Here is a 22,353-nt window from a genome sequence, read left to right as displayed (position 1 = left end):
GCAGCTCTCGCACAAGCACCAGCCCTGCAGGTGCACCAGGCCTTGCACGGGCGTTGCACGAGCACCGGGCCTTGCACGAGCACACTACTTTGCACACGTGTGGGGCAGCTCCCACTATCGCACCCCCCCCGCTCACACACGCGTCCCCCACTCCCCCCAGTCCCTTTGACCCCCCCGACCCCCTGTGCACACACATGTGTGCGAGCCCCCCTGTGCCCCTTCCCCCGCGCACACGCGTGTGCGAGCCCCCGGCGGGGGCGGTTAGAAACTCGGTGTTTATTCCATCTCCCGCTATTCACAGGTACAGCAGTTCATGTGCAATTGGGGGGGCACCGGGAACCTCTTGGCACTTCAGCACACGGGACAGACACTGCGGCCCCCCCGGGGGTGGGAGGGCCCGGGGGGCCGGGGGGGGGAAGCGCAAGCCCGGGGGGGGTCCATGCTGCCGAGACGCCGCCGCGCGCTCCCTGTTCTGTACAGCGTTTGGGGGGGAAAACGAGAAAAAAGGGGTAAACGAAAAAACGCCCCGAGGCCAGGGGGGTGTGGGGGGGGCAGCGGGGACCCCCCCGCGGGGCTGAGACCGGGGAAACCACCACAGGGGGAAACTGAGGCACAGGGAAAGGGGGGAGGACGGGACACCCAGGCGTCCGGGGTGGGGGGGTGAGGGGGGCCGGGGGGTCCCTGTGTCCCCCCCGGGGAGCGGGTGGCGGGTAAGGCACTTCACCGGGGGGGGGCTCTGCCGGGGGGCCCGGACACCTGGGTTCCCTCCCAGCCCCCCCATGGTGCCTCAGTTTCCCCCTTGGGGGTTGGAGTGAAGTGGGTGCAGAGGCCGGGGGGGGGGTCCCACACACCCTGCGACCCCAGCAGAGCTGGGGGTCCAACCCGCGCCCCCCCCTCCAAATCACCCCCACCAGCACTCTGGGGCCCCCCCGCTCCCACGGTGTCCCCGTCACCCCCCCAGGTGACACGTGTCCCCCCCAACCGCTGAGGACAGAGCTGGGGGGGGTCCCATCCCCACGGTGGGGGCACAGACGGGCTCCACGCTGCTGCCCCCCAGCAGGGGGGGACACAGGGGACACCCCCTTTTCTGCCGGGGGGAGGGAGCTGGGGACAAGGCGGGGGGCACCTGGGTGGTGCAGGGTGGGGACACACAGGGACAGGGGACCTGGCGGGGGGACACACACGTCACCTGGAGAGACTCTGGCCCCGGGGGGGGACACTGGGGGGGACACAGGGGTGGACATGGGGGGGGACATGCAGGCGCCTGGGGAGACACCGGGATGGGAGGGGGACACACCGGGGGGGGCCAGGGAGCTGCCGGTCCCCGGGGGGGGACATGGGGGGGACACATGCGGTTGCCTGCAGAGACGGTGGCCCCGGGGGGGGACATGGGGGGGGACACAGGAGTGCCTGGAGAAACGTCGTCCCTGGGCGGGGGGACATGGGGGCGGGCAGGAGAGACGCTGTCCCCAGAGAGGGGACACGGGGACCTCGTCAGCTCCTGGGGGGGGCACGCTGGGGGGGGGGGGCAGTGCCCGGACCCCCCAAAACTGCCAGGGGGGCTCAGCTCAGCCCCCCCTAAATCCCATGGGCAGGGTCCCAGGGCCCTCCCCAGGTGGGTCCCTGCTCCAATGAGGGGTCCCTGGCCCGATTAGGGGGTCCCTGCTCCAAAGGGGGGTCCCAGGGCCCTCCGTGGGGGGGTCCCTTCCCCAGTGGTGGGGTCCCTGCTCTGAGGGGAGGTCCCAGGGCCCTCTGTGAAGGGTCCCTTCTCCAACGGGGGGTCCCTGCCCCAATTGGAGGGTCCCTGCCCCAAGAGGGGGGGTCCCAGGTCCCTCTCTGGGGGGGTCCCTTCCCCAATGGGGGGTCCCTGCCCCAATTTGAGGGGGGTCCCTTCCCCGCTGGGGGGTCCGTGCCCCCTCACGGGTCCCTACCCGGCTCTCGGGGTCCCTCCCCTGGCTCCGGGTGTCCCTCCTCCCCGCGCCGGGGGGGTCACTGCAGGGCGTCCCCCGGGGGCCCCCCCTCGGCATCGTGCCGGGGGGTCTCGAATGGGGGGGGCTCGTGGGGGGGCCCGTCGGGCTCCAGCTTGCCCGAGTCGCCGATGAAGCTGGGGTAGGGGTCCCCGTCCGCCATGAGCAGCTTCAGCTTGGGCATCCAGCTCTTGCGCACGACGCGCCGCGCGTTGGTGCACATGTCGGCCGCGATCGCGTTCATCTCGCTCTCCTTGAAGTTGGGGGCGAAGTTCTGGCAGTAAACTGGGGGGGGACACGGGGACAGGGTGACACGAGGCCCCTGGGTGTCCCCCCACCACCCCCGAGCGCGTCACCGCTTGACACGGGGGGCGCTTGGGGGGAGGTTTGGCTCAGGGAGCGCAAAATTGGGGATTTTTGTTAAGATTTACAGCCCAAAGCGGGTCCCCACGCTTCCCCCAGCCCTGGGGTTCCCCCATCCCCCCTCTCCGGGGTCCCCCCTGGGGAGTCTCAGAGGGAGGTTCAGCTCAGGGACCCCAAATCTGCAGGTTTTTAATCCTATTTACAACCCAACGTGGGTCCCCACGGTCCCTCCAGCCCCGGGGTCCCACCCGCTCCCTCTCTATATGGTCCCCCAGCCCTGGGCTGTCCCCTGTCTCTGGGGTCCCCCCAGTCCCCCGTCCCCTGTCTCTGGGGTCCCCGCAGCCCTGGGGTCCCCCCTGTCCCTTCTCTCCAGTGTCCCCACCCCCTGTGCATCCCCAACCCTGCACTCCCCCTTTATTCCTACAATTCTTTGTCCCCTGGTGTTCCCCATCCTGCGGGTCCCACCTCCGCCCCAGGGCGTCCCCTGTCCCCGAGGTGTCCCCAGGGTGTCCCTGGGGTGCCCCCCGTGCCCGCTCACACTTGACGGCGTGCAGGACCCGGCTGTCCAGTGGTTTTCTGCTGGGGTCGTTGGTGGACGAGCGGATGCCGGTGCCGCAGCTGTTGGCCAGGGTGTTGCTGGGGGAAAAAAAATGGCGTGAAAACCTGCGTGACCTGCCCCCCCCAGCACCCCAGAATCGGTCGGGGGGTCCCCGGTGTAGCTCACCGGTCGAAGAAGGAAGCGAGGAGCCGGCGGAGCAGAACTTTGTGCCGCGTCCCCGCGCTGACGTGACAGTTCATCAGCTGCGCCCGCGTGATGTAGACGTTGGTGCCTGCGGGGGGGACGCACCGGGGGGTGGGCGGAGGGTCGGGACCCCCCCCCCCCGCCCCTCGGGGACCCCTCGGGGAACCCCTGCGTACCCGTGACGAGCTCCAGCTTCTCGGCGGGGTCGCCCTCGTCGTAGAGCTTGGGGTGGCAGCGGTTGCCGATCTGGGTGACGAGCTCGGCCGGGAGCGACGCCAGGTCCTGCCGGACCCGCGCGCGGCTGCGCGACTCGGGGGCGGCCGCGTCCGGCAGCGCCTCCACCTTCTCTGTGGCTTCGGGGGGACACGGGGGGGACACACGGGGGAGTCAGCACCGCGGGGAGCCCACCCCGCCTTCCTCCCCCCAAACCCCTGTCCCCAGTGAGGGGACACGGCAGCGGCCCCATTCACAACCACACGCTCCATTCACAACCACACGCCCCATTCACAACCACACGCTCCATTCACAACCACACGCCCCATTCACAACCATATACTCCCAGGAAGCAGTGCCAGGAGGCGGAGCCTCGCCAGGCCACGCCCACAGGCGAGACACACCCACAGGGGGTGGAGCACCAGGAGGCCACACCCCTGCTGCACCCCAAAGGGGTGGAGCCTGGCAGGCCACACCCAGGTCCCGAGGGTGTGGCTTCACCTGGGTGCCCCACAGCTTGGCCACGCCCATAGGGGGTGGGGGAATGAGACATGCCCCCTCACAGCCCCGCCCCCAGAAAGGCGGAGCCTCAGCTCACCACACCCCCCAAAACCACACCCCATGGGCAGGGCCTCCCCAGCCACACCCAGTGGGCGGTGCTCTTGTAGACCACACCCCCCCGGTGGGCGGGGCATTGGCTGGCCACACCCCCACAGTCAGAGCCTTGAATGACCACACCCCCCAATGGGTGGGGCCTCCCCAGCCACACCCACTGGGCGGTGCTCTTGTAGACCACACCCCCCCGGTGGGCGGGGCATTGGCTGGCCACACCCCCACAGACAAAGCCTTGAATGATCACACCCCCCAATGGGTGGGGCCTCCCCAGCCACACCCACTGGGCACTGCTCAGGTCGGCCACACCCCCAATGGGCGGGGCCTCGCTTGACCACACCCCCTCCCCAAACCACACCCAAGTTATTGAGCCCCCACCCCCCCACCACCCCAGTGGGCGGGGCCTCCCCCACCACACCCCAGTGGGCGGGGCCTCCCCACCACACCCCCAGTGGGCGGGGCCTCCCCATCACACCCCAGTGGGCGGGGCCTCCCCATCACACCCCAGTGGGCGGGGCCTCCCCACCACACCCAGTGGGCGGGGCCTCACCTGCGGGCCCCACGTTCATCATGCTGTACATGGTGTACATGTTGCAGATCTGGCGGTACTGCTCGTCCGAGCCTTCCTCGGCGCCCTCCTCCTCCTCGTCCTCCTCGGGGAAGGAGCCGGGGCTGTCGCTCGTGTAGGCGCTGGAGGTGCCGCCGGGGCTGGTCTGGTCGGCCGCGCTCGGCCCCGCCGTCCCCGTCCCCGTCGCCGCCGTCCCCCGCGCCGCCTCCGGCCCCGAGAACTTGGCCATCTTGCGGCTGCCGTTGCCGCCGTTGTTGCCATCCTTGCCGTCCCAAAAGCGCTTGACCACGAAGGTGCACTGCACGGCGTCGGGCTCGCCCTGCTCTGTCTTCACCCGCGACACCAGCGGCAGCGCCGCGGCCGCCGCCGCCCCCGAGGGCCACGCCGAGCTCTGCGCCGCCGGGCTCTGCGGCTCCGAGGACGGCGTCTCCTCGCCGTGCAGCCCCTGCGAGTCGCAGCTGGGCGAGCTGACCTTGAGGAAGAACTCGGTGCCCTTCTCCATGATCTCCTGGATCTGCAGGAACCCGGCCGTGTACATGAGCAGGAACTGGTCGCCCACGTTCATGCTGAGGCGGCCGGTGTAGCAGAAGCTGAGGATCTGCTGGAAGGACTGGGGCTGCACGGCGGGCGGCAGCTCCACCACCGCGCTCTTGCTGCTGTTGAACAGGTCGCGGAAGTAGGAGCTGCTGGCGGCCAGCACGGCGCGGTGCGCCTTGAACGCGTGGCCCTTCACCACCACCGACACGTCGCAGAACAGCCCCTGCAGCCGCTGCTCGTTCAGGCACTCCAGCACCCCGTTCCCGAAGTTGGGGATCTCCAGCTGCAGCAGCTGCGCCATGCCGGGGGGCGCGGGGGGGCCTGGGGGGGACACGGGGCAAGGGCGACACGTGGGGACAGGGGGGACACGTGGGGACATGGATACGGGTACAGAGGAAAGGGGGACAGACACGTGGGGACATGGGGGACATGTGGGACACGTGGGGACATGGATATGGGTACAGAGCAAAGAGGGACAGACACGTGGGGACATGGGGGACACGTGGGGACATGGATATGGGTACAGAGGAAAGGGGGACAGACACGTGGGGACATGGGGGACACGTGGGGACATGGATACGGTTACAGAGCAAAGAGGGACAGACACGTGGGGACATGGGGGACACGTGGGGACAGGGATATGGGTGCATAGGAAAGGGTGGCAGACGGGGACATGGGGACAGGAACACAAGACATGGGGGACACGTGGGGACATGGGGGACACGTGGGGACATGGATACGGGTACAGAGGAAAGGGGGACAGACACGTGGGGACATGGGGGACACGTGGGGACATGAATACGGGTACAGAGGAAAGGGGGACAGACACGTGGGGACATGGGAGACACGTGGGGACATGGATACGGGTACAGAGGAAAGGGGGACAGACACGTGGGGACATGGGGGACACGTGGGGACATGGGGACAGGGATACGGGGCATGGGGGACATGAGGGACAGGGTCAGAGGTACAGAAGGAAGGGGGGTGGACATGGGGGACATGGGGACAGAAACACGGGGCATGGGGGACACGTGGGGACATGGGGACAGGGATACAGGGCGTGGGGGACACATGGGGACACATGGGGACGGGGACACAGGTATAGGGGAAAGGGGACAGACATGGGGGACATGGGGACAGGGACACAGGACATGGGACGGACATGGGGGACACATGGGGACACAGAGAGAAGGTGGCAGATGTGGGGCACATGGGGACAGGAATACGGGGCATGGGGGACACGTGGGGACACGAAGGGACATGGGGAACAGGGACACAGGGACACGAGGACGGGGAGCAGACGTAGGGGACGTTTGGGGACAGGGACGGGGGGGGAGCAGAGATATGGGGGGACAGATGGAGGCACCAGGACTCAGACACAGCCCGGGGGGGTCCAGCCCCTCCCAGGCCCCCCAGTCTGGGACCCCGGTTCCCCCCATTCCCCCCCAGTTTGGGACCCCAGTTCCCCCCATTCCCCCCAGTCTGGGACCCCAGTTCCCCCCATTCCCCCCCAGTCTGGGACCCCAGTTCCCCCCCAGCCCCCCCAGTCTGGGACCCCAGTTCCCCCCATTCCCCCCCAGTCTGGGACCCCAGTTCCCCCCATTCCCCCCAGTCTGGGACCCCAGTTCCCCCCATTCCCCCCCAGTCTGGGACCCCAGTTTCCCCCCAGCCCCCCCAGTCTGGGACCCCAGTTCCCCCCACTCCCCCCCAGACTGGGACCCCAGTTTCCCCCATTCCCCCCCAGTCTGGGACCCCAGTTCCCCCCATTCCCCCCAGCCTGGGACCCCAGTTCCCCCCCAGCCCCCCCAGTCTGGGACCCCAGTTCCCCCCATTCCCCCCCAGTCTGGGACCCCAGTTCCCCCCCAGCCCCCCCAGTCTGGGACCCCAGTTCCCCCCATTCCCCCCCAGTCTGGGACCCCAGTTCCCCCCATGCCCCCCCAGTCTGGGACCCCAGTTCCCCCCATTCCCCCCCAGTCTGGGACCCCAGTTCCCCCCATTCCCCCCAGTCTGGGACCCCAGTTCCCCCCCAGCCCCCCCAGTCTGGGACCCCAGTTCCTCCCATTCCCCCCCAGACTGGGACCCCAGTTTCCCCCATTCCCCCCAGTCTGGGACCCCAGTTTCTCCCATTCCCCCCCAGTTTGGGACCCCAGTTCCCCCCCAGCCCCCCCAGTCTGGGACCCCAGTTTCCCCCCAGCCCCCCCAGTCTGGGACCCCAGTTCCCCCATTCCCCCCCAGTCTGGGACCCCGGTTTCCCCCATTCCCCCCAGTCTGGGACCCCAGTTCCCCCCATTCCCCCCAGTCTGGGACCCCGGTTCCCCCCATTCCCCCCCAGTCTGGGACCCCAGTTTCCCCCATTCCCCCCCAGTCTGGGACCCCAGAACAACCCCCGATGTCGGGGGGAGGTTAAAACCCCCTGAGGAGGGGGTGAGGACACGGGGGCGCTCGGGCCGGGGGAGCCCAGACCTGATGAACATGGGGCTCCCCCCAGGGTGAGGAGGGGGCGGGGGGGGCGGGTCCCAGCATTGCGGGGGGGGGGGCACAGAGACCCCCCCAATTCCGGGGGGGAACGGGGGTTCCCCAGCTCGGGGGTGGGACGGGGGGGCCCCGCACCCCGGGGGCGCAATAGGGGGGATCCCCCCAGCGTGGGGGCGGGTCCCCAGCCCGGGCGGGGGGGGCACCCAAATTTGGGGGGGGGGGGGGGGGGGCGGTAAATCCCCCCGTCCCCGTGCGGGGGGGGGCGGGACCCCAAAACCCGGGGTGTGCGTGGGGGGGAGGGCAGGGGGGTCCCCAGCACTGCGGGGGGGGCGCGGGGGGATCCCCCCCCGGGGCCCGGAGGTTCCGCAGGCCCGGGGAGCGGGGGGCGGGGAAAGGCCCGGCGGGGGGGGGCAGGGCCCGGGGGGGCCGGCGGGGCCGGGGGGGTCCCGCCCTTACCGGAGGCCGGGGGGCGCGTTCGCGGGGGCTCCGGGCGCTCCCGGAGCCGCTGCCGGTGCCGTCCCGGTCCCCGCCGCGCTCAGCGGCCATTCATTGTGCGGCAGGCGCGAGCAGCCGAGCGCCGAGCGCCCGCCCCTTCCCCGGCCCGCCCCCCCGCGCGTGCGCGGCCCGCCCCAGGCGCGACCAGCCGAGCGCCGAGTGGCCCCGAACGCCTGTGTCCCCGTCCCCCCCCACCGCGCCACCGCGGGGTCTGTCCCAGCTGGGGAAACCCCCGCTCCGTGGCGGGGGGATCAGGCCGGGGTCTCCCACGCGGGATCAGATTTCGCGGCCTCGTTTCTGGAGCTGGGGGGGGGGGGGAGAAGGGGAGGAAGTGCGGGCGGAAGCTTTGTGGCCCTCGCCGGGCGCCGTCGCTCGGCCGGCAGGTCACGTGCCCACGCGGCGCCGCAAGATGGCGGCGGCCGAGTAGGGGGCGGCGGCGCGCGGAGGATGCGCGCGGGTGAGCGGCCGGGACCGGCGGGGGCGGGGCCTGCGGGGGCGGGGCCTGCGGGGGGCGGGGCCTGGAAGGGGGCGGGGCCTGGAGGGGGCCTGGCGGAGGGGCGGGGCCTGGCGGAGGGGCGGGGCCTGAGGGGGCGGGGCCTGCGGCGGCGGGCGGGGCCTGGCGGAGGGGCGGGGCCTGCGGGGGGGCGGGCGGGGCCTGGCTGGGGGCGGGGCCTGCGGGGGCGGGGCCTGACGGAGGGGCGGGGCCTGGCTGAGGGGCGGGGCCTGGCTGAGGGGCGGGGCCTGGCTGAGGGGCGGGGCCTGGCTGAGGGGCGGGGCCTGGCGGGGTTTGGCGCGCCCGGGCCGCGCCACGTGCTGGGGTCCGTGTGTCCCCCCCCCCGCCCCGCCCCGGTCCCGTATTAACCCCCCCACCCCCCCCCGCAGCTTTCAGCAGCTTCCGCCGCGGCCTCCCGGCCCTGCCCCGCGCTCCCCCCGCCATGGCCGAGGCCTCCACGCCCCCCCCGGGCTCTGGGGACCCCCCCGGGCCCCCCCCGGGCTCTGGGGACCCCCCCGGGCCGGGGGAGATGCTGGTGAGCGAGGGGGCGGCCACGATCGTGCTCCCCGGGGACAGCGGCGTCTTCTACAACCCGGTGCAGGGCTTTAACCGGGACCTCACGTGAGCGGGGGGGACCCGGGGGGGCCAGGGTGGGTGTTCCCCGCCCCCGCCCAGGGGGTCGCTGACCCCGTGTCCCCCCCCCAGCTGTGCCGTGGTGACCGAGTTCGCGCGGCTGCAGCTGGAGCCCAAGGGGATCAGGGGTAGGTACGGGGGGGGGCGCCGTCCCCTGGGCCCCCCCCGGGGTGTCCCCGCCCCCTGTGACCCCCCCGGGGTCGCCTCTGTCACCCCCCCCTCCTTTTTGCAGTCGTGCTCCCTGGGGAGGAGCAGCCGGCCGGGGGTGACGCCCCCCCAGCGGAGAACGGGGACCCGGGGGACCCGGGGGACCCGGGGGACACGGGGGACACCGGCGTCCCCGCGGCCACGCTGACGGCGAGAGCGGGAGAAGTGTGCGAGGTGGGGGGGCGCGGGGGCTGGGGGGGGCACTGGCGTGTCACCTCTGTCCCCAGTCGGAGGGTCCCTGTCCCACTGGGGGGGTGCCTGTCCCTATGGGGATGTCCCTGTCCCACTCACGGGGTGCCTGTCCCACTGTGGGGGTCCCTGTCCCACTGGGGGGGTCCCTGTCCCTATGGGGATGTCCCTGTCCCACTGGGGGGGTCCCTGTCCCACTGGGGGGGTCCCTGTCCCTATGGGGATGTCCCTGTCCCACTCGGGGGGTCCCTGTCCCACTGGGGGGGTCCCTGTTCCTATGAGGGGGTCCCTGTCCCACTGGGGGGGTCCCTGTCCCTATGGGGATGTCCCTGTCCCACTGGGGGGGTCCCTGTCCCTATGGGGATGTCCCTGTCCCACTGGGGGGGTCCCTGTCCCTATGGGTGTGTCCCTGTCCCACTGGGGGTGTCCCTGTCCCCAGGGGGGGCTGCGGGTGCTCGAGGCCTTGGCTGCCCTGGGGGGTCCCTGTCCCTATGGGGATGTCCTTGTCCCACTGGGGGGGTCCCTGTCCCTATGAGGGGGTCCCTGTCTCACTCGGGGGGTCCCTGTCCCACTGGGGGGGTCCCTGTCCCCAGGGGGGGCTGCGGGTGCTCGAGGCCTTGGCTGCCCTGGGGGGTCCCTGTCCCTATGGGGATGTCCTTGTCCCACTGGGGGGGTCCCTGTCCCTATGAGGGGGTCCCTGTCCCACTGGGGGTGTCCCTGTCCCCAGGGGGGGCTGCGGGTGCTCGAGGCCTTGGCCGCCTCGGGTCTCCGCTCCATCCGTCTGGCCCGCGAGGTCCCCGGGCTGGTGGCCGTGGTGGCCAACGACGTGTCCCCCCCCGCGGCCGCGCTCATCGCCCGCAACGTCACCCGCAACGGGGTGGGGGCCCTGGTGACCCCCAGCACGGCCGACGCCAGGTAACCCCCCCAGTCCCGCCCAGTTTGCACTGGGCAGAGATGTTGGGGTTTGCCGGGTACTGGGAGGGCTCGGGCTGGTCCCGGTGTCCCCACGTGGGGGGGTTAGAGGGGGCGTCCCCATTGGGGGGTCAGGGGGTGTCCCACCCCCCAGCCCACACCCTCAAAGTGGGGGGGGCTGGTTTGTGGGGACCTCCCCAGTCCCTCCCCGTTCATACTGGTCGGAGTCACTGGGGGTTTCCCGAGGCCTGGGGGGTCTCGGGGACCCCGGGGGGGCTGATTTGGTCCCCGTGCCCCCCCCCCTGCACTCCCCCAGGATGCTGATGTACGAGGCCAAGGCCGCCCGCGCGCCCTTCGACGTCATTGACCTTGACCCCTACGGCAGCCCCGCCCCCTTCCTGGACGCCGCCGTCCAGGCCGTGAGCGACGGGGGTGAGTGGGGGGGCGGGGGGGTGTCGGGGACCCCCCGGTGTCCCCCTGACGCCCCCATGTCCCCCCGCCCAGGGCTGCTCTGCGTCACCTGCACCGACATGGCCGTGCTGGCCGGGAACAGCCCCGAGACGTGTTTCGGCAAATACGGCGCCGTGTCGCTCAAGGCCAAGTTCTGCCACGAGATGGTGAGTCCGGGGAGGGGGTCCCCGAGCCCCCCCACATCCTGGGGGGGGCGGCAGAGGGTCAGCAGCGTCCCCCGTCCCCCCCCCAGGCCCTGCGCATCGTCCTGCACAGCCTGCAGAGCCGCGCCAACGTGTACCAGCGCGTGGTCGCGCCGCTGCTCAGCCTCAGCGCCGACTTCTACGTGCGCGTCTTCGTGCGGGTGTTCGCGGGCCAGGCCAAGGTCAAGGGCTCGGCCAGGTGAGGGGGGGGCGCGTGGGGGGCAGGGGGATCGGGGCGGGTGGTTCGCGTCCCTCTGACCCCCCCGCCGCGGTTTGTTTCACAGCAAACAGGCGCTGGTGTTTCACTGCGGGGGCTGCGGCTCCCACCACCTGCAGCCCCTGGGGAGGGCGACGGCGCACGGAGAGGGGTATGGGGGGGCGTGGGGGGGTCAGGGATGGGGGGGTCTCTGGGATGGGGGCGCTCTGGGGATGGCCGGGGGTCCCAGGATGTGGGGGTGCGCTCTGGGCTAGTGGGGGGGGATCCTGGGGCGGGGGGGGGGGTGGCTCTGGGACTGGGGATGGGGCGTCACCCCCTGCTTTTCCCCCCCTCTGCCCAGGTTCAAGTTCGGGGTGGCCACGGGGCCACCGGTGGCTCCCACCTGCGAGTTCTGCCAGCACCGGCACCAGGTGGGGGCATCCCCTGTCCCCCCCGTATCCACCTGTGCCCCCCCCGTCCCCCTGACCCCCTGTGTCCCCCCAGGTCGGGGGTCCCATCTGGGCCGCCCCCCTGCACGACGTCCCGTTTGTCGAGCGGGTGCTGGCGGCGCTGGAGCGGAACCCGGGGAGGTTCGCGAGCGAGGGGCGAATGCGGGGGGTGCTGAGCGTCGTCACCGAGGTGAGGGGACATTGGGGACACTGGGGACATTGGGGACACAGGGGGGACTCAGGGACAGGGGGGCGCTGAGTGTCGTCACCGAGGTGAGAGGACATTGGGGACACTGGGGACATTGGGGACACAGGGGACGCTGGAGTGAAACAGGGACAGGGGGGCGCTGAGTGTCATCACCGAGGTGAGGGGACATTGGGGACATTGGGGACACAGGGGACAGCAGGGGGACACAGGGACAGGGGGGTGCTGAGTGTCGTCACCTAGGTGAGAGGACATTGGGGACACTGGGGACATTGGGGACACAGGGGATGCTGGGGTGACACAGGGACGGGGGCGCTGAGTGTCATCACCGAGGTGAGGGGACATTGGGGACACAGGGGACACCGGGGGGACTCAGGGACAGGGGGCGCTGAGTGTCGTCACCGAGGTGAGGGGACATTGGGGACACAGGGGACATTGGGGACACAGGGGACAGCGGGGGGACACAGGGACAGGGGGGCGCTGAGTGTCGTCACCGAGGTGAGGGGACATTGGGGACACAGGGGACACAGGGGACACGGGGGGGACACAGGGACAGGGGGGCGCTGAGTGTCGTCACCGAGGTGAGGGGACATTGGGGACACAGGGGACACAGGGGACACAGGGGGGACTCAGGGACAGGGGGGTGCTGAGTGTCATCACCAAGGTGAGGGGACATTGGGGACACAGGGGACAGCGGGGGGACACAGGGACAGGGGGGTGCTGAGTGTCATCACCGAGGTGAGGGGACATTGGGGACACAGGGGACACCGGGGGGACTCAGGGACAGGGGGCGCTGAGTGTCATCACCGAGGTGAGGGGACATTGGGGACACAGGGGACAGCGGGGGGACTCAGGGACAGGGGGCGCTGAGTGTCGTTACCGAGGTGAGGGGACCCTGGGGACACCGGGGGGGGGCAGGCGCAGCTCTGGACGGTGACTGTCCCCCCCCATCCCGTGCTGGGGCCAGGAGCTCAGTGACGTCCCCCTGTATTACACCCTCGACGGCCTCAGCAGCACCATCCGCAGCAACACCCCGTCCCTGCTGCAGCTGCGGTACGACCCCCCCGACCCCCAATCCCCCTCGGGGGGGCTCCCCCAAACCCCCGCGTCCCCCCCAAACTCCCGCGTCCCCCCTTGTCCCCAGGTCCGCTCTGCTCCACGCCGGCCACCGCGTCTCGCTGTCCCACGCCTGCAGAAACGCCGTCAAGACGGACGCCCCCCCCGCCGCGCTCTGGGACATCATGCGCTGCTGGGTGAGCTGGGGGGGGCACAGGGACCCCCAAACCCCCCCGGGACCCCCCTGACCCCCGCCCGTGTCCCCCCCCCAGGCCAAGATCCAGCCGGTGAAGCGCGAGCGTCTCGCCGAGGGCAGCCCGGCCGCGCGGATCCTGGCCCTGGAGCCCACGTACGAGCCCCCAAAACCCCTCAAAACCCCCCAAGCCCCCCAAAACCTCCCGCTGACCCCCCCGGCCCCCCCTTTTCGCAGGCTCCAGGCCTCCTTCGCCCTCCGCGCCGACGCCAACCCCACCTCCCGCCGCCGCGGGTTGACGCGGTTCCCCGAGAACCCCGAAGCTTTTTGGGGGCCCAAGGCCAAGGCCAAGCCCGGGTGAGGGGGGGCGGGGCTGGGGGCCGGGGGGGCTGGGAGGGGGGGGCTGGGGGGGGCGCTGATTTTGGGGCATCCCCCTCAAACCTCCTCCAAGAGCCCCCCCGGTATTTTCCCAAGACAGAATAAGGACCCCCAAAAAAGGGGGGGGGGGTCCCTTGTTCTCTCTTGGAGCTGGGGGGAACATTTTGCCCCCCCTTACCCCCCACCCCCCCCCGCCAGGGGCGGCATCTGCCCCTCCCTGCAGGAGAAACGGAAGCGGCTGCAGAACAAACGGACACGGACGGACACGCGGACGGACGTGGGGACGGACGGGGCCAAAAGCGCCCCCTGCAAACGGCCCCGAGAGGCCGCAGGGGGGTCGGAATTGGAGGGGGGGGCAGGAATTGGAGGTGGGGGCGCTGGGGACGAGGGGGAGCCCCCGACTGCTCCCCCTGCACCTTGACGCCGATTAAACCGTTTCTGAGAAAATCTCGTGGTTTTTAATGCACTTGGGAGCGGGGGGAGGGTGGGGGGGGCTCAGGACCCCCCCGTGTCCCCCCCCGCGCCCCCCCGTAGCGCACGCGGAGCAGGAACGTCCTGATCTGCATCGGGCACAGCGTCACCCGCCTGGGGTCCAGGTTGGGGACGGGACGGGGGCGGGAGGGACCTGGGGGGGCACGGGGGGGGTGAGGGGGGTGGGGGGGTGAGGGGGGTGGGGGTGACCCCCCCATGGCCCCCCCGTGCGTGTCCCCCCCCGTACCCGTGTCCGTGTTCCAGCGCAGGCGGGAGATGGCGGCGAGCGGGACGTCCCCCCCCAGCCCCATCTCCTGCACCCCCGTGATGGTGAACGATGAGAAAAGGCTCTGCGGGGGGGGACAGCCCGTCAGTGACCCCCCCCGTGTCCCCCCCCGGGGGTGGGAAACCCCCAGAGTGGGGAATCCCCCCAGGAGCCCCCCCCGAGCTGGAGCAGGCTGACCTGGGGGGGGATCGGGGGGGGGGATCGGGGGGGGGGATCGGGGGGGGGCTAAGCCCCCCCCACCCAGTACAGGGTTTGACCCCCCCAGCCCCCAATCTGCACCCCCAGTCTCACCCCCCCTGGCCATGGAGACCCCCAACCAGCCCCCAAATCACACCCCCAGCCCCACACTGACCCCCCCAGCCGCAGACCTGCCTCCCCCCAGTCTACAGTGACCCCCCCAGTCCCCAATTTATCCCCCCCCAGCCCCAAGTTTCCCCCCCCAGGCCCCAAGTCGCCCCCCCCGGCCCCAGACTTGCCCTCCCCCCAGTCCCCAAATTATCCCCCCCAGCCCCACTGTGACCCCCCAGCCCCCAAGCCCCCTCTCACCAGCAGGTCGATGGTGACGGGCCGGGACCCGCTCTCGCTCTCCCCCCTCGCAAACTGGTGCTCCAGGCGCAGCAGGACGGTGTCGCCCCCCCCGGCGTCCCCGGCGTCACCACCACCGGCCGCCAGCGTCAGCAGGTGCACGTTGTGCGGCAGCTCCCGCCGCAGCCCCGAGAACTGCGGGGACGCCGCGATTCGGGGGGGACACGGCCATTTGGAGGGGGACACGGCGATTCGGGGGGGGGACACCCACACCACGCCCCCCCCAGCCCCCGGTTTGCCCCCCTCACCTGCCGCGTCCCGGCGAGCGGCGCCGGTGCCAGCAGCACGAAGGGGGGGGTGCCGAGCTCCTGCGCCAGCGGCCGGTGCCGCTCGGCCGCCGTGGCCACCGGGTCCAGCAGCACCCGGTGCAGCCCCCGCACCCGCAGCCCCCGCCCGTCCGGCCCCTGCTCGTCCAGGGGCTCCCCCACCCCCCGGCTGTCGTCCTGCAGGAGCCGCCGGTGAACCTGGGGGTGGGACACGGTGACACCGGGGGGGCCCGGACACGGGAACCCCCCTGCCCCGTGTCACCCCGACTCACCATCAGCTCCACGGAGCCGTCGGTGACGCTGCTGCCGCCCTGGGAGCGATCGGTGAGAACCGTGAGCTGCAGCTTCTGGTCCTGGGGCACAAGAGGAAAAGGTGGGGACCCCCCCGGGACACGGGGGACGAGTTCGGACCCCCCCTGTGTCCCCATCACACGGGTGACAAGTTCAGACCCCCCCTGTGTCCCCGTCACACGGGTGACAAGTTCTGACCTCTCCACGTCCCTGCCACACGTGTGATAAGTTGTGCCCCATCATGTCCCCATCACACGCGTGACGAGTTGTGCCCCGTTCTCAGCCCCCCCCGTTTTCCTGCCCCCCCAGACCTTGATGAAGATGCGGGTGTTAACGGGGTAATAATTCCCGGCCACCGGCTCCGTCTGGTTCAGGTTCCACGTGGGCCGGTAGTCGCGCCTGGGGGGGTCAGAGTGTGGTCAGGGGGTCTGGGGGGTCCCGGGGGGTCCCAGTGTCCCCGGGGGGGTCCCCGACCTGCGCTCCAGGATCTGGCGTCCGTTGGAGTCGGTGTAGAACCGTCCGTCCGTCCGCAGCGGCGTCTCGAAGCGGCTGACGATCTCCTTGCCCCAGCCGTCCCTATGGGAGATGGGGGGTGAGCGGAGGGGGCCCGGGGGGGGGTCCCCAGTGTTTTGGGGGCTCAGGGCCCCCCCCAGTCGCCTCACCCCACGGGAATGGGCCCCACGGTCCACTCGAGCTCCAGGTACCGCTGCCCCGCGCGGAGCCGCAGTACCTGGGAGCACCAGGACGAGAAGTTCTGGTGAAGCTCCTGCACCAGCGGGGTCTGCGGGGACAGGGGGGTCAGCGGGCGGGGGGCACGGGGGGCACCGGGGGCCACGGGGGGACACCCACCTTGAGCAGGGCCGTGGGGACGCGCTGGGACACGGGGACGGGCCGGGGGGCGCCGGGGCGGAAGATGTAGGCGCCCGAGGGCTGCGGGCTGAGGGCGTCACCGCCGCTCGAGTTGTACCTGGAAACGGGGGGAAAACGGGGGGAAATGGGGAAAACCGGGGGATAACGGGGGGATGAAGAGACGAAGTGAGGAGGAAAAAGAAAAGAAGAGGAGGAACAGGAGAAAAATGAGGAGAAAGAGATGAGGAGGAGAAAGATGACGAGGAAAACAGGAGGAGGAACAGGAAAAAGAAATAAGGAGAAAGACAAGAGCAGAAGGAAGGAACGAGAAACAGGAGAAAGAGAAGAAAGAGGAGAAAAAAACAAACAGAAGAAAGAGAGGAAAGAGAAGAAGAAGAAGAGCAGGAAAATGGAAGAGGAAAAAGAAATGAGGAAGACGAAATGATGAGAAGGGTAACGACAGGAATAGAAATACGAAGGAAAAAAGCAGCAGAAAAGAGGCAAAAAAGGAAAAGAAACAGGAGAAATAACAAGAAAATGAAAAGAGATGGGAAGAACAAACAGGAAGAGACGAGGAAGATGAAAAAGGCAGGAAGAGAAGGAGATGAGGATGGGGAGCGGAGGAAGCCCCCCAGTCCCCCCCAGTTCCCCCAATCCCTCCCAGTGCCCCCAGTGCTCACCAGTAGAAGCCCTGGGCCAGCGGCAGCTCCAGCCCCCGCTCCAGGTCCCGCAGCTCCCGCAGCAGCCCCGTGCGGGGGTCGATCAGCGCCTGGAGGTGCTGGGGGGCCGGGGGGGGGTCAGCACCCACCCCAGCCCCCCCGGTGCCCCCCGCACTGGTTGAACCAGGACCCACCTCGTTGCGGATCTCCAGAGGCTCCTCCTGGGGGGTGGGGGGCGCGGCGGGGCCCCCCCGCTTCAGCCGCGTCACCGTGAAGGTGCTGAAGCCCAGGGGGGGGGTGGGGGCCGAGAACAGCAGCTCCCCCCGCGCGGGGTCACCGGGGTCACCATCCCGCAACCGGCGGGTGACGTTGGACAGGGGGATGACCTGGGGGGGCGGGGGGGGTTGGGGAGGGTCAGGGGGGTGTAGGGGGGCATGGGAGGCTTGGGGGGGTCTGGGGGTGCACAGGGGGTATGGGGGGGCACGAGGGTGCAGGGGGCACAGAGGGGCACTGGGGGGACCCAGGGATGTACAGGGGGGTCGAGGGGGTACGGGGGGGGACAGGGAGGTACAGGGGCTCGAGGGGGGCACAGGGGCTTGGGGGGGGCACAGGGGGATACAGGGGTGTGCAGGGGGATCGGGAGGAGGCAGGAGGGCACGGGGGGTGGTCACGGGGAGGCCCGGGGGGGTCACCTGGCTGGGCACGCGCTGGCCCTGGGCGTCCGTCACCTCGTAGCCCCCGCCGTTGACCGGCAGCCGCACGGGCCAGGACACGCGGCGGCCCAGGGGGTTGTAGAGGATGACGCTGAACTGGGGGGACGGGGGGCGGGGTCAGTGTCACCAGGACACCCCCAGGCCCCCCCAACCCCCCCGGTGCTCACAGTCGCTGCTGTCTCCGTCAGGGGACACATGCTGATGTTGAGTTTGTCACAGAACACGACGGGCCCCTTGGTGACACCGAGCTGGGCCAGCGCGTTGGCCACCAGGACCTGGGGGGGACAACGGGGGGGTCACTGCTCCAGCCCCCCGCACTGTGCCCACCCAGATTCCTCAGATTGACCCCAAAATGCTGCCCAGGATCAAGAGCTTGTCCCCAAAGCAGCTACTGGGTGCTGCCCACCCCACACACCAGTAACACCCTCCCTAGACACCAGTAACACCCCCCAACACCCCAAGCAGGGGGTCTCTCTCACCTGGCAGCCCCCCCAGCCCCGCGCCAGCCGCTTGGCGTAGTCATTGGCCACGTGCTGCCGCTCGGTGCCGCTCACGGCGTCGTGGTGCTGGGCCACGGCCATGGCCTCGCCTGGGGAAACGGGGGGGTCAGGGCGCCCAGGGGGGTTCAAGGGGGGTCCCCAGGCCCCCCCAGTGACACTCACGCAGCACCGAGCTGTTCCCGCGCCCGTAGGGACCATCCCACGCCACAGGTCCCACCAGAGCCTCCAGCTGGCGGCACATCTGTGGGGGAAACCCCGGCGTCCGGGGGGGTCAGGGGGGGGAACCCCCCTGGGCACAGGGAACCATGTCCGGGGTGGGGGGTCAGGGGGGCTCCCCTCACCTGCAGGAAGCCGTAGCTGAGCCGCTCGTAGCGTTTGAGCGCCGGGCGGCTGCTGAAATAGCCCGTCCAGTACTGGTGCGGCCCATCGGAGTACGGGAAGAAATCGTCCGTTTTCAGAGGCCTGGGGGGGAACATGGGGCTGAGTCTGTCTGTCCGTCTGCTCCCTGGACGCCTGGGTCCCTCCCAGACACCTGGGTCCCCCCAAACACCTGGGTCCCCCTGGGCTGCCAGGTCTACCCATGATCCCAGGGCCACCAGGTCTACCCGGGACCCCAGGGCACCCCTGTCTACCTGGGACTGGGTGCCCCCTGGTTTACCTTCCCACCCCCATGCCCCCATGCCCCTGAACTTTAGTTCCAGGCAACTTTGGTGTGTTCCCCCCCGCCCCAGGATGCCTGAGTCCCCCCCGGTCGCCTGGGTCCCCGGCTCTCACCAGCTGAGATTGGCCTGATGCAGCGCCCAGAGGTAGCAGGAAGGCGTGGAATAGAGGACGTGGACGCGGCTGCCGTTGGCTTGCTGGGAAAGAGGGGTGAGGGGGGGACACGGGGACACGTGGGGGACACAGGGGGGACATGGCGGAGACATGGGACCCTCACCCGCGCGTTGACGTGCTGGATCAGCTTGTCCATGTTGCGGAACCAGAGCTCAGCGTTCTCGTAGTGGAAGTCGGAGCCCATGGTCATGATGAGGTGGTTGGTGCGGTAATGCTGAGCCTGGGGGGGGACGTGGGTCAGGACCCCCCTGGGGACACCCCCACACTCCTGGGGACACCCCCACACCGTGGGGACACCCCCAACCCCCCAGGGACACCCACCTGCTCGGCCACCGCCCGCAGGAAGGCGGTGACAACGGCGTCCACGTTGTTCTCGTCACTGTCCTCGTCCACCACGGGGGGGTCGGAGCAGAGCTGGTCCCAGCAGAACCCCGGGGGGGGGTTGTACATGTTGGGGAGGATCCCTGGGGACACGGGTGGGGACGAGGGGACTCAGGGGACAGCGACACCCCCAGAGAGGACACAGGGATGTGGGGACAGGAAAGGGGATCCCCAGCCCGGGGGGGTCCCTGTCCCACCGGTGAAGATGTCCCCGCCAGGGGGGTCGCTGTCACTGTCCCCCCCCGCCCGCCACAGCAGCTCCAGCTCCCGGCGTTGCTCACGGGTCCCCTTGTCTTGCACGTCCACGCGGCCCAGGAACAGCCCGTCATAGCCCATCTAGGGGGACAGGGGGGACAGGGGGGTCACAGGGGACAGGGACAGCCCGTCATAGCCCATCTGGGGGGACAGGGGGGTCACGGGAACAGGAACAGCCCATCATAGCCCATCTGGGGGGACAGGGGGAACAGGGGGGTCACAGGGGAAAGGGACAGCCCATCATAGCCCATCTGGGGGAACAGGGGGCTCATCAGCATTAGGGGGGGGTCACAGGGATCAGGGACAGCCCGTTGTACCCCAGTTAGGGAGTAATGGGGGAATCACCGGGGGGTGGGGGGGTTTGGGGGTCCCCGGGGGGGTTCAGGGGTCCCTGGGGGTTTTGGGGACATCAGGGGGGTTCAGGGGTCCCTGGGGCAGTTCAGGGGGGTTTGGGGTCCCCGGGAGGGTTTTGGGGTGTAGGGGGGGTCTGGGGTCCCCACCTGAGCGAAGATTTCGGCCGTTTGGCGCGCGTGGCCGAAGGGGTCGATCTGCCAGGCCACGCGGGGGACCCCGCAGCCCCCCAGCTCCCGCCGCAGGAACCCCCTCCCCAGCGCCAGCTGGTCTATACTGGGGCCATAGTGGGTGGTGGCCTCGTCGCTCATGCACCAGCCCCCCCCGACCAGCTCCAGGCGGCCTGGGGGGGGACACAGGGGACACTTGTGACCCCCCGGGGACACCCCAGAGCCCCCCAGGTCCCTGGGACCCCCCAGAGCCTCCCCAGGTCCCTGTCACCCCGTGACCCTCAGGGACCCCCCTGTGACCCCCCCATCCCTGTTTGTCCCCAAGGACATCCCAACCCCCCGCAATGTCCCCATTTGCTCCCTAAGACCTTCAGGGACCCCCAGCCCCCCCATCCCCATCCCTCTGTGTGTCCCCCCCAGGCCACCCCCACCTTCCCAGACCAGCCGGCGCACGGTGTCCCTGGTGTCCCCCCCATCCCCATCCAGTGGTGTCCCCCCCCCACCCCTGTGCCCCCCACCTTCGCGGACCAGCCGGCGCACGGTGTCCCTGGTGTCCCCGTCCTGCTGCCGCCACCAGCGCCACAGAAAAGCCACCTCGGCGAAGGAGAAGCGGCGGGAGGGGGCGGCCACCAGCTGGGCCAGCACCGAGTCCAGGATGTAGCGCACGCCCGCGTGCTGCACCGCGTTCTGCACTGGGGGGGCACGGACGGGGGGCGGTCACTGGGATGTGGGGACACAGGAGGGACGTGGGGGGGACATGGGGGCGACAGGGATGGCCCTGGGGACACGGGTGACATCCACGATGTGCCACACGCCCACGTTCTACACTGGGCTGGGGGGGACACGGGGGGGGTCACAGGGACATGGGGACAGCCCTGGGGACATGGCACAGCATGGGGACAGGGGGACAGGAACAGGGGGACATGGGACAGCATGGGGACAGGGGGACAGGGCACAGCATGGGGACAGGGGGACAAGGACACGGGGACAGAGACAGCCCTGGTGACATGGCACAGCATGAGGACAGCAGAACAGGGACAAGGGGACATGGCATAGCAGGGGACAGGGACAGCCCTGGGGACACAGGTGACATCCAAGACGTCCCACACGCCCACGTGTTGCGCTGGGGGGACACACGCAGCGACACAGGGGGGGAATCTACACCCTGCAGCGGCCTTGGAGGTGTCATCACCACCCCCGCGGTGGCCTCGGGGACACGTCACCCCCCCAGCGACTGTGTCCCCTCCCCATGGGGCCCCTGTGTCCCTCTGTGTCCCTCTGTCCAGTGTCACTGCCGCCCCCGCGGTGGCCTCGGGGATGTGTCACCCCCCTGGGGCCAGTGTCCCCCGCCTTGGTCCTCACTTCCATAGAAATACTGGTCCACCGTCTTCAGCCACCCCACGTCATCGTGCGTGTGCGGGACCAGGTGCACGGTCAGGAACCCGGGCCGGGTGGGGGGACACGACTGCGGGGACAGGGGGACAGGGGGTGACAGGGGGGGACAAGGTGGGGGACACCCCCACGTGCCTCCTGAGCCCTCGGGTTCCGGCAGAGGCGGCAAACGGCTGCGGGAACCAGCGGCCAGGACGCGCTCCCAGTCCCTCCCAGTTGCCCCCAGTTCCCCCCCGGTTCCCTTCAGTCACTCCCAGTTCTCCTCAGGTCCTCCCAGTTGCTCCCAGAGACCCCCAGTCCCTCCCAATCTCCCCAGTTCCCGTTTCCCCAGGAAGCTCCATTGCCCCCATAGTCCCTGCCAGTCCCCCCCAGTCCCTCCCAGTCCCTTCTAGTGCCCCCCCAGTCCCTCTCGATAACCCCCCAGTCTCTCCCAGTGCCCCCAGTACCTCCCAGTTCCCGTTTTCCCGGGACGCTCCGGTGCCTCCCCAGTCTCTCCCAACGCCGCCCAGTCCCTCCCAGTCCACCCCGGTCCCACCTGGTACCCGCAGGCCGCGGCCGCCGCCGCTCCCAGCAGCAGCGCCGCCGCCGCCACCGCGGGCCCCGCCATGACGGTCCCGGTCATGTGACCTCCCGCTCACATGACCCCAGCGGCGCCCCGCCCCTCCGCACCCGCGGGGCCAATGGGCGGCGAGGGAAGGCGCCTCGGCCACGCCCCGCGCTCTGACTGGCAGCGGCGCGCGACGGCGGGGCGTAACGGCAGGCGGCCCCGCCCCCCCCGCGTAAGGGGCGGTGACATGGCGGGCGGGAGCCAATG

The 22,353-nt window shown here is 70.5% G+C and overlaps 3 protein-coding genes across 3 annotated transcripts; 1 reads left to right on the top strand and 2 right to left on the bottom strand.

Annotated features, from left to right (window-relative positions):
- Positions 1-1,266: 1,266 nt before the first annotated feature.
- NACC1 (nucleus accumbens associated 1) lies at positions 1,267-8,026 on the bottom strand. The gene is made up of 6 exons (XM_065655050.1): positions 7,934-8,026; positions 4,448-5,323; positions 3,249-3,425; positions 3,055-3,160; positions 2,869-2,966; positions 1,267-2,252 (listed from the first exon to the last, which is right to left on the bottom strand). Exons 2-6 carry the CDS (start codon positions 5,301-5,303, stop codon positions 1,990-1,992), a joined length of 1,500 nt encoding a protein of 499 aa, XP_065511122.1. The 5' UTR covers positions 5,304-5,323; positions 7,934-8,026; the 3' UTR covers positions 1,267-1,989.
- A 102-nt stretch (positions 8,027-8,128) lies between these two features.
- Positions 8,129-13,957, top strand: TRMT1 (tRNA methyltransferase 1). Its single transcript, XM_065654953.1, has 16 exons — positions 8,129-8,429; positions 8,855-9,086; positions 9,171-9,226; positions 9,331-9,479; positions 10,222-10,409; positions 10,723-10,838; positions 10,911-11,023; positions 11,110-11,258; positions 11,344-11,427; positions 11,617-11,686; positions 11,760-11,894; positions 12,877-12,962; positions 13,054-13,162; positions 13,238-13,314; positions 13,396-13,515; positions 13,735-13,957. The coding sequence occupies exons 1-16, from the start codon at positions 8,420-8,422 to the stop codon at positions 13,955-13,957; spliced, it is 1,917 nt and encodes a 638-aa protein (XP_065511025.1). The 5' UTR covers positions 8,129-8,419.
- A 33-nt stretch (positions 13,958-13,990) lies between these two features.
- Positions 13,991-22,154, bottom strand: MAN2B1 (mannosidase alpha class 2B member 1). Its single transcript, XM_065654932.1, has 24 exons — positions 22,075-22,154; positions 21,510-21,612; positions 20,666-20,839; positions 20,127-20,320; positions 19,569-19,707; positions 19,312-19,454; positions 19,094-19,210; positions 18,931-19,013; positions 18,498-18,618; positions 18,319-18,397; positions 18,136-18,245; positions 17,824-17,931; positions 17,636-17,752; positions 17,138-17,329; positions 16,965-17,062; positions 16,285-16,402; positions 16,098-16,216; positions 15,910-16,011; positions 15,747-15,834; positions 15,417-15,497; positions 15,127-15,342; positions 14,840-15,013; positions 14,255-14,357; positions 13,991-14,161 (listed from the first exon to the last, which is right to left on the bottom strand). The coding sequence occupies exons 1-24, from the start codon at positions 22,144-22,146 to the stop codon at positions 13,995-13,997; spliced, it is 3,018 nt and encodes a 1,005-aa protein (XP_065511004.1). The 5' UTR covers positions 22,147-22,154; the 3' UTR covers positions 13,991-13,994.
- Positions 22,155-22,353: the final 199 nt, after the last annotated feature.

This window comes from Caloenas nicobarica, chromosome 36, assembly GCF_036013445.1.
Source record: "Caloenas nicobarica isolate bCalNic1 chromosome 36, bCalNic1.hap1, whole genome shotgun sequence".
Classification (NCBI taxonomy): domain Eukaryota; kingdom Metazoa; phylum Chordata; class Aves; order Columbiformes; family Columbidae; genus Caloenas; species Caloenas nicobarica.
The sequence above is the reverse complement of the archived record's forward strand: the minus strand, read 5'-3'. Positions and strand labels throughout refer to the sequence as shown.

What these genes read in the sequence shown, in the direction of transcription:
- NACC1 (XM_065655050.1), bottom strand. Translation starts at nt 5,303, where the DNA reads ATGGCGCAGCTGCTGCAGCTGGAGATCCCCAACTTCGGGAACGGGGTG. An exon ending in CTCGCTTCCTTCTTCGACCG is followed by an intron (nt 2,967 to 3,054) that starts GTGAGCTACACC and finishes TTTTTCCCCCAG; the next exon opens with CAACACCCTGGCCAACAGCT. An exon ending in GGTCCTGCACGCCGTCAAGT is followed by an intron (nt 2,253 to 2,868) that starts GTGAGCGGGCAC and finishes GTCCCCCCCCAG; the next exon opens with TTTACTGCCAGAACTTCGCC.
- TRMT1 (XM_065654953.1), top strand. An exon ending in GAGCGGGAGAAGTGTGCGAG is followed by an intron (nt 9,480 to 10,221) that starts GTGGGGGGGCGC and finishes CCCTGTCCCCAG; the next exon opens with GGGGGGCTGCGGGTGCTCGA. An exon ending in CCAGGCCGTGAGCGACGGGG is followed by an intron (nt 10,839 to 10,910) that starts GTGAGTGGGGGG and finishes CCCCCCGCCCAG; the next exon opens with GGCTGCTCTGCGTCACCTGC.
- MAN2B1 (XM_065654932.1), bottom strand. Translation starts at nt 22,146, where the DNA reads ATGGCGGGGCCCGCGGTGGCGGCGGCGGCGCTGCTGCTGGGAGCGGCG. An exon ending in GGACCAGTATTTCTATGGAA is followed by an intron (nt 20,840 to 21,509) that starts GTGAGGACCAAG and finishes GTGCCCCCCCAG; the next exon opens with TGCAGAACGCGGTGCAGCAC. An exon ending in GTGGGGCCCATTCCCGTGGG is followed by an intron (nt 16,012 to 16,097) that starts GTGAGGCGACTG and finishes CATCTCCCATAG; the next exon opens with GGACGGCTGGGGCAAGGAGA.